Source organism: Arachis ipaensis, chromosome B02 (genome assembly GCF_000816755.2).
Source record: "Arachis ipaensis cultivar K30076 chromosome B02, Araip1.1, whole genome shotgun sequence".
Classification (NCBI taxonomy): Eukaryota; Viridiplantae; Streptophyta; class Magnoliopsida; order Fabales; family Fabaceae; genus Arachis; species Arachis ipaensis.
The window spans coordinates 105877580-105886707 of NC_029786.2; the positions used below are offsets into that span (position 1 = coordinate 105877580).

The following is a 9128-nucleotide window of genomic DNA, read 5'->3' on the forward strand; positions in this document are numbered from 1 at the left end:
TGGAAAAATAAAATATCTACGACGGTTTTATACTTTGTGAGATAAATGATATGAAACTGAATAAACTCATTCTTTGATTATACATAAGATACAAAAGGCAATCTTATATATGCGAGGAAACTATCCAATAGAGAAAGAGATTCAAAACAGACTCAAACAGAAAGAGCAAAGCAGAAATTAACACCCTAACTAAAATATACACAATGGGTGTTACAACCAACACTTATTCCTAAGTTCCCAACTCAAACTCAGGGTATTCCTTGGTAAAACTGAGTTTGGACTTGATGAACTAGTGATGGTTGACCATGAAACTTGAATGAATGGCAGTCCCAGTTGTATTGCATTTCAGCAATTCCAGCAAAGAAATTCATATTGTATTTCAGGGTCTGAATCATGAGAAACCTGCATAGAACAAAAATTGACCAGTTTTATTATCATAAGTATAATGAGATAGTACCGCACAATGCTGATTGGTTAGAAAGTAGAACATTTGTTTTATGAAAGATGAAAATATCAACCAACCAATGGAGCTAGAATTGATACATATTAATCAATTTAATTTTTTCACAACGGCATGGGAACTGAGGTTTTGCAGGTTATGGCTTGTAAACAAATTCTATTGCAATTGCAATTACCCCATCTGAAATGGATGAAGTGTGTGCTGTGCCAAGCACTCACAAAGATGCTTGAAACCACAAAATCCTTGCACTGGTTTTAATAGAATGCTTGCAACATCATATCTATGAATTTCTTGCAACATTAAACTCTGGATTCAAGAATTGGTATGACTTTGCAAATCAAACGGAATAATGTATTTCATAAAGTATGAACGCACCTCCTCCTTAACATATTAATAGACAGAATCCTTGCATGTTGCAGAAATCAACGAAACTAGTCCTCCTAGTCTGCAATCAAGGGGAAAAGATAAATTAAAAATTAAGGGGAAAATTTGGTTTGGCATATTAACAAGGTAAAGAGAATGTTTTTGTGCTAACAATTAGCATTGTAATTGGAGAGCATGCAGTGAGTTTAGGGAAGATGAGAGCAAAAACAATTACATGTGTCGAATTGAATCCGTGGGTCGTTCATCTCTTCCAGCTTACTCCTCAAAGGACATTGTCCCCAGATGTAGAGTTTTGATATGGAGGCAGGCAGGTTTTGTTGTGTGATATTCCCCAGCTTTGGACAGTCTTTAATTGTTAATTTTTGGAGGGAGGTGAGTTGGTGAAGGCCCTTGCAGTCTAGCGTCTCCAGATTTGAAAAGGACGACAAATGTAGATACTCGAGGGAAGCAGGAAGGCAACCCTCTCTCGGGAACAACTTAACTTCATTCCATTGTTGAAGGCTAAGATAGGTAAGGTCTTCACTCTGCAAACCTTTTGATGTTATCCACCTCTCTACTTTCTGGCAATTAGAGATCGCAATTGTTGTCAAGCTCGGCGGGAGACCCTCCTCTCCAAAACAATCCATTTCTGGGCAATCTGAGATATACAGTGTCTTGAGATTTGGAAGGGCTGCCAGTGGAAACAACGTCAGTGAATTACACTTGCTCACAACTACCTCCGTTAGGGACTTGTGTTGCAGTTGCTCTGAGAATGTTAATTTTGAACAATCCCATATTCTAAGAAATTGTAATGAATCGGGCAAACAATCTCCTGAAATTGATATGGCTGACCTACACTGCTGGATTTCCAAACGTTGGAGACACTGCGATTGGACGTGGGGCAGGCACTCCAATATGGACTTCGCCAGCTGGGTTTTTTTAATTAATATCTTGTGCGGTGCTGCATTCCCGAAGAACACAGAATCCTTTACAGTTAATTGGTGAAGCTTGGAAGCCCTCGGAAGTGAACACGCAAGCTCTTCGCATCTATCAATGGTAAGTTCCTCCAGAGCCGGGAGGTGAGCTGGAAGATCTCCACTTAACACCGGACAGTCTTCTATTAAAAGGCTTTTAAGTTTCAGAAATCCATCAAACTCATCAGGAATATGCCACTCCCGCCAGCGTGGCATATCAAAAAATTCCAGAGTTTGAAGAGATCTGAAGGGTGTCCCCTGATGAGATGATTCAGCGTTGTTGTAAAACTCACCACCAATTCTCTCCAACACATCAAGTCCCCGTATCTCCAGATGCTGCAGAGAGGGTAACTGTCCCAGTGAAGGAACCTGACCACAATTCTTACAATCCTTCAAACTCAATTCGGTTAAATTGGAGTAGCAAGGAAGGCCTAACCAATCAGGGAATATTTCACCCCTGAAACCCACAATGGATAACCCTTTCAAGTTTTGGTGAGGTTGTAACTTGTCAAGTATATCTCTTGCAGTTTCAACATCAACAATATCACCTTTTGGAAGCCATTTCAATTCTAAAGCGTTGATGTGCTTCTTGTTACCTATCTTGGCCTCCAAAGCTTCACGGCTGTTGTTCACATTCTCTAACTTGGAGATGCAAAGTGAGCCATGAAGGTTGTCAAGTGCTCCCAATTCTCTTGTCCCGTTCTCCTCGTGCTTTCCCACAATATAACCACTTAAGAAGTTCAGATGCTTTAACTTGCTCATTCCCCTCGGCATCTCTTTTAAAGAATCAGAACCTCTGATATCAAGATGGCGCAGGTTCACAAGATCTTCCATACGGCTAGGAAGCATCTCCAGTTTCTTACAATAACTCAACTTCAACGTTTGGAGATTGTATAATTTACACAATGACTCAGGCAATGTCAAAATAGATGTGTAAGAGAGATCCAAATAATGCAAATGGATCAGTTTATCAATTGAATTCGGCAATGACTCGATAGAAAAACATTTAAATGACAAAACTCTTAAACACCTCCTTTGTAATTGTAAAAGCCAAGAATCACTTTCTAAATTAATTAATTTTTGAGGATGAAGCAAATGTACATTTAGAAATGTTCTCATATGGATTGCTCCCTTATAGGTCTCTCCAAGTCTTAAGATTGAATCATGACGATTTACCATATATGATAAGTGACGAGTTTCACTGCAAATTTTTTTTGGGTCTCCAAATTCTCTGACTCTGAAATAGAACTTTCCAGCAAAATATGTTGCTAAATCATGCACGAGATCATGCATTACGAAGAAGCTAACATTTTTACTAGAGGGTTGGAAAAATGACCTTGCAACTAATTCATCAAAATATGCACGACCAATCTTTTCTAATGTGTAATTTTCTATTGGTTGTACAAAATCTTGAGCCATCCACAGCAAGATTAATTCATCTTTGTCAAATTGATAATCTTGGGGATATAACGAGCAATAAACAAAACACCGCTTTAAATTTGAAGGAAGATAGTGATAACTAACTCTTAATGCAGCAACAATCTTACTCTCATCTTCCGGAAGCTCCCAAATTTCACTGTTCAGTATATTCTCCCAATCCTCTACTTTATCCTTACTACGCAATAAACCCCCAAGTGTCTTCACAGCCAAAGGTAATCGCTTACATTTTTCAACAATTTTTTTACCAATTTGTTCTAAGATTGCATATTGTCTAGAACTAGTAGAAATAGATGAATGTTTCAAAAACAAAGACCAGCAATCTTTGTCGGACAATGTATCTAGTTTATAATGTAGATTTGTAGTTGACACTACAGAATCAACATTTTTATTACGAGTAGTTAAAAGAATTTTACTTCCTTTATTTCCACTCAAAAAAGGTTTCAGAAAATTATCCCACAAATTTTGCTGATTATCCCAAACATCATCTAAAACTACCAAGAATGTCTTTTCTGTTAACTTTTCCTTCAATTCTGTTTGAATTGAATTCAAGTTAACCTTATTACAAGGAGAAGCTATGTCTTCCATTATAGACTTGGTAACATTAACAGGATCAAATTTTGTTGCAACACACGCCCATGCTTTAATGGCAAACTTCTCCTTCACTCTGGCATCATTGTAAACTAACTGAGCCAAAGTAGTCTTTCCAATTCCACCAATACCTTCTATAGAGATCACAGACAATATATCATCACAATTTTCATCTAATAACAATTTTATGATGGCCTCCTTGTCATCATTCCTGCCATATATATCAGAACTTTCAATCAGGGATGATTGAATTCTCCATGACATGTCCTCCAGATCTTTGGCAACCCCTTGTTTCAGATCAAGATCATCTTTCTCTTCAACAATAGACTCTAGTTTGTCAACTATGTCTTGCATGCTAGTCACTACCCCCATCTCATCATCATCACTATCTTCCAAAATTGAATCAACATAGTGAGACCAGGAAGAAGAGTTACCTGGATCTCTCTGAGTGGGAGTGGGAGTGGCAGTGGCAGTGGCAGCTTTAGTGGAGAGTTCATCGAGCAAGTCATCAGCCATATAAAGAGCATCTTGGAGATCAACAAGCCACTTGTTGACTTCTTGGTCTCGGATCTGCTTCTGCTCAGCATCATCAAGCACAGGTCGAGTGGCACGGAGACTCGCTTTCAGTCTTCGAAACAACTTCTGGTCAGCTAACTTCTTTGCTTCTGGGGTTGAGTTGACATCGAGTGAAGACAGCTTGTTCAAAACAGCATCAACAAAGGAAGAGAGATAAGCTCTACCCCCAAGTTTTGCAGCCATGATTGAGACTCAAGTTCAGGATATGATCAGATCACAACAAAGAAAAGAAAGAAAGAAAAGTTTGGATTAATGTATTTTATAACACAATCAACAATTCAGCCCCTCATATAAAATTATATGTGATTCCTTTTTCCTTTTTTAATTTCTGCTTCATTTTATAAGGTTTCACTTTGAGATTGGCAATCTTGAAATAATTATAAGGAATTGTTTATTTCAAAGATTTATCATTTTATTGGTCATGAAAAATAATCATAATATATTAGAACAGTTTAATGTAGATATAATATTAATGATTGACTTATAGAATAAACTAAAAATGTGCTACGTGGCACAGCTATTTTAGTTAGTTAGGAGAAGTACTTCAATTTTTTAAAAAATATTTTTACAGGAGTTCTGTTACATATTAAAAAATAAACTAAAAATATAAATGGTCTAAAAATATTTTATTAATTAAGGATTGTCTACTCTTAGAGATAGAAAATTGATAATACAGATTCTGAGGTGATTTCGTTCACACTTCTTTTTATTTTTTATTTATAAAATAAAACCACCTGCAAATAAAATAATAATTTGATAGATAATAAAACATTGATTATAAAGAGCTCTTGTCTCGTCTACATAAAACTTTAGTAAAAGGAATCATAATGAAATTCCAGCTATGGTTGTTTAGAATTATTTGTGACAGTGGATGTTGAACCAAGGATTTTTTACTAAATGTAAAAGATCCTTAGCCACTAAGAGAAGGTCATTAATTGATAATTTAATATATTTTTTTTTTTACAAAAAATCAGTTCTATTTTAAATTATCATCCGATTATATAATAATGTTGCATCTTTTTGGTAGGGTCGAATACAGAAAGTAGAACAAAATGAGTGCAGAAAGGAAGAATTTCAAGACTTTATGAGAAAGATGATATGAAATTGAGTAACCTCATTCATTGATTACACACTAGATACAAGGGGAACCTTGTATATGTGATGGAACTAGCTATACAGAAAGAGATCCAAAACAGACTCAAACAGGAAGCTTAAAACAGAGACTAACACCCTGACTTACTATATATAATAGAGAATGGGGGTTATAAACAAACTCTTGTTCCTAAATTTCCCCCTTAATACTCAGGGTATTCCTTGAGAAAACTGTTTGGACTAAAACTTTACAAAGACAATTTGACACACTTTCTGTGAGCAATGATGATCAGTTGAGGGAATGTGAGACAAAAACAATTTATTCTTAATGATTTAATCCCTCTCACTAAGAAAAAAGGAAAGAATATGATTTGAGATGTTCAGATCTATTGTGTAAGAATGGATTGTGTGCTATTAACCACTTCCCAATGGCATTCTCACGAATCACAAACCTCCTCAACATTCTTAGCCTTTAACCAATTGCTGCTATAATCAACCTTGACGCATCAGCCTTCTTTTTCCACCTTGGGTTGAGAAACGTTGTCTTCATATTGTGTTTGAAAAAAGGAAAGAGAAAAAAAATTCAGCCCAAAAATTTCAGTATAATAGAGTAATTAGCTTGGAGTATCAGTTAGATTTCCAAAGAGGTTCAAGTAATTCGCAGGACATATTAGAAAAGATACAGGGACAACTGATTCAAGTACCTACTTTTTCACTACCAAAGAGGCTGCATGTTGTGCATTTCAAATACTGTGCATTCTCATGTGTAGCAAAAGCAACAACTTGAATGCAGAAGTTGTCCCTTTGCTCCTTTTGGAAAAGCTCTATGAGGAGGTATTCCATGTATGTAAGGAAAGATATGGGACATTAACAGAAAGCAAGAGTAGACCATACCTCTTCTTTAATCGACTTTGTCACAAAGACTTTGTCGCAAATGGAGAGTTCAGATTTAGATCCAGCCTGCGGTTGGACTTAGAAATCCAAGTTACACTAGTTGAATGAAAGGACAGTTAGATCAAACCCAAGAGCATTATAACAACAGTAAACAATTCAATTATTCTGTGTTGAGTAATGTATTAAAAATTTTCTCAAAATGAGAATAATTTTCGAAGAGCACTTACCATAACTACCATCATATGATTGATTTTATTGTGAACTGTATTTAGGCTTTTCCAATAGGCCAACCCAAAGAAGAGACATGACACGAAAATTTTGGCAATATTTAAGTGAAAATATCTTGGTGACAATCTTGCTTGGTTGAGCCAAATTGAAGAGATTAGCTAAAGCATCGGCCAGTTTATATTCATATTTGATTCATTCTCTGTCCGGAAAACAAATAAATTACAGAACTTTTTATGGTTGTCATCATAAAAGTTAGGAGTTGAATCATAGAAGGTTGCGAAGATATGAATTAGGACATTACTCGGTATTTTGCTATCACTAACGTGTAGCATGATGGAAAGTTCAGCTATGTAAGAACTTTGATTGCTAGGAGGCAAAATGTAAAGTATTTTGAAGAACACTGATGGAATAAAAGATCTTGGCTCCTGAATAATATAACCATGGTGAAAAAAATGAAGATAATAAATAGACCAATGTATTAGAAAACTTGGGTAACTGCTACTGTAATGCAACTGAATGAAATTTATAATTGAATGCATAGAATGATGTTAGTACCTAAACAGAAAACAAATTCGTGAAGTATCAACCCATCAGCCAATAATTGGTGGAGCATTTACCATTACCTAACTAATCTTCCATAAAAAAAGAAAACCGCAAGAATGTTGGGCAGACAAATTTTGATTGAAGATAACAAAGTGAGATTAGCAACACATAATAGATTTCGATCTGGTCAAATGAGGGAGATTTAATGCAAGAGTATGCGGAAAAACATAGAATCTTGTCAAATATTTAAAATTGGAGCACCTTCAAAATCTATAAAGAATTGAAATTTGATTACATAAGTAACGTAAGCCATTATTTTTCAATTTACATTTGCCATAACTTTCAGATTGAATTTGTGGGTCTTTCATCTCTTCAAGAACCTTGGTTTAATCAATATGGACTAAAGATGAAAAAACCAGAGAAGCAACATCCAACATATACCAGAATTCTATGAGATAAACAGAGTCCAGAGATTAGGAAAACAAAAAGTAAATTTTATGAACTCAAATCTGACAAAAATAGAAAGCTGAAATTCAATGGCATAACTAAAGTATGTTTTGTTTTCGTAATTCGAAAACTGGTATGAGTTTGCAAATCAAAGAGAATAATGTATTTCATAAAGTACTAACGCACCTCCTCCATAACATATTAATAGACAGAATCCCTGAAGAAATGGTGGAAAATCAGAATGAACGAAACTGATCCTCCTAGTCTGCAATCAACCATAGAAATTGTGAGTGAAACGGTAGCTAAGGTATAGATAAATGGCTCAGATCAAAGAATGAAAAAATTAAGGGGGGAAAAATTGGTTTGGCATATTAACAAGGGAATGAGAAAGTTTGGTGCAAAGAATTAGCATTGTAATTGGAGGGCGTGCAGTGAGTTTAGGTAAGATGAGAGCAAAAACAATTACCTGTGTCCTAAGTTTCAAACTGAATCCGTGGATCATTCATCTCTTCCAGCTTACGCCTCAAAGGACATTCTCCCTCAAATCTGAGTTTTAGTATGGAGGCAGGCAGGTTTTCTTGTGTGATATTCTCCAGCTTTGGACAGTCTTCAATTGCTAATGTTTGAAGGGAAGTGAGATGTTGAAGTCCCTTGCAGTCTAGCGTCTCCAGATTTGCAAAGTCATACAGTTGTAGAGACTGAAGGGAAGCAGGAAGGCAGCCCTCTCTTGGGAACGACTTAACTTCATTCCACTCTATAAGGAAAAGATGGATAAGGCCTTCAGTCTGCAAACCGTTTGATGTTATCCACCTCTCTAGTTTCTTGCAATCGTAGATCCTAAGAGTTGTCAAGCTTGACGGCAGGCAGTCCTCTCCAAAAGGTTCCATTTCTTGGCATTTCTCTACACACAGCTCTTCTAGGTGGGGCGCAGCCAGCCTTAGCGCTGGCATGGATACTAAACCGGGGCACTCTGAGATTTGTAAGACACGGAGACTTGGAAGGGCCCCCAATGCAAATGACGTCAGTGAATCACACTTGTACACAAGTATCTCCATTAGCGACTTGTGTTGCAGTTGCTCTGAGAATGTTAATTTTGGACACATAGCGATTTGCAGATATTGTAACGAATCATGCAAATAATCTCCTGAAATTGGTATTGCCGACCAACAATTCACGATTCTCAAAGTTTGGAGATATGGCGATTGGATGTGGGGCAGGCACTCCAATACGGACTTGGCTAGCTGCGTCTCTAAAATTACTACCTTGTGCGGTTCCGCCTTCTCCATAGAAGTCGCCGTACCCGTTACAAGTAATTGGCAAAGCTTGGGAGCTCTCGGCAGTGAACAGGCGAGCTCTTCGCATCCACCAATGACAAGTTCCTCCAGAGCTGGAAGGTGAGCTGGCAGATCTCCGGTTAACACCGGACAGTCTACTATCAAAAGCCTTTCAAGCTTAGGAAAACAATCAAACTCATCAGGAACATGCCACTCTCGCCACCGGTGCATTTCACCAAGCACCAGTCT

General features: G+C 36.9%; 1 protein-coding gene across 12 annotated transcripts in view; it reads right to left on the minus strand.

The window, feature by feature from the left end:
* LOC107626282 (putative disease resistance RPP13-like protein 1) overlaps positions 1 to 9128 on the minus strand; it is a 63668-nt gene continuing 54540 nt past the window's right edge. Inside the window, exons 2-6 of one of the 12 annotated variants that reach the window (XR_002358167.1) lie at positions 7792 to 7870; positions 6615 to 7040; positions 6388 to 6483; positions 6202 to 6303; positions 5483 to 6037 (exon numbers count right to left, since the gene is read on the minus strand). Coding sequence is in view for 2 of the 12 variants with exons in the window: in XM_021116578.1 (XP_020972237.1) it covers positions 249 to 402; positions 636 to 740; positions 836 to 881; positions 7831 to 7846 (321 nt within the window). In the remaining 10 variants the exon portion in view is untranslated. Of the gene's footprint in view, positions 403 to 635; positions 741 to 835; positions 906 to 995; positions 1377 to 5482; positions 6038 to 6201; positions 6304 to 6387; positions 6484 to 6614; positions 7288 to 7442; positions 7871 to 9128 lie in introns of those variants that run through there. The other 11 variants (XR_002358170.1, XR_002358171.1, XR_002358169.1 and 8 more) reach the window with 11 other exon arrangements.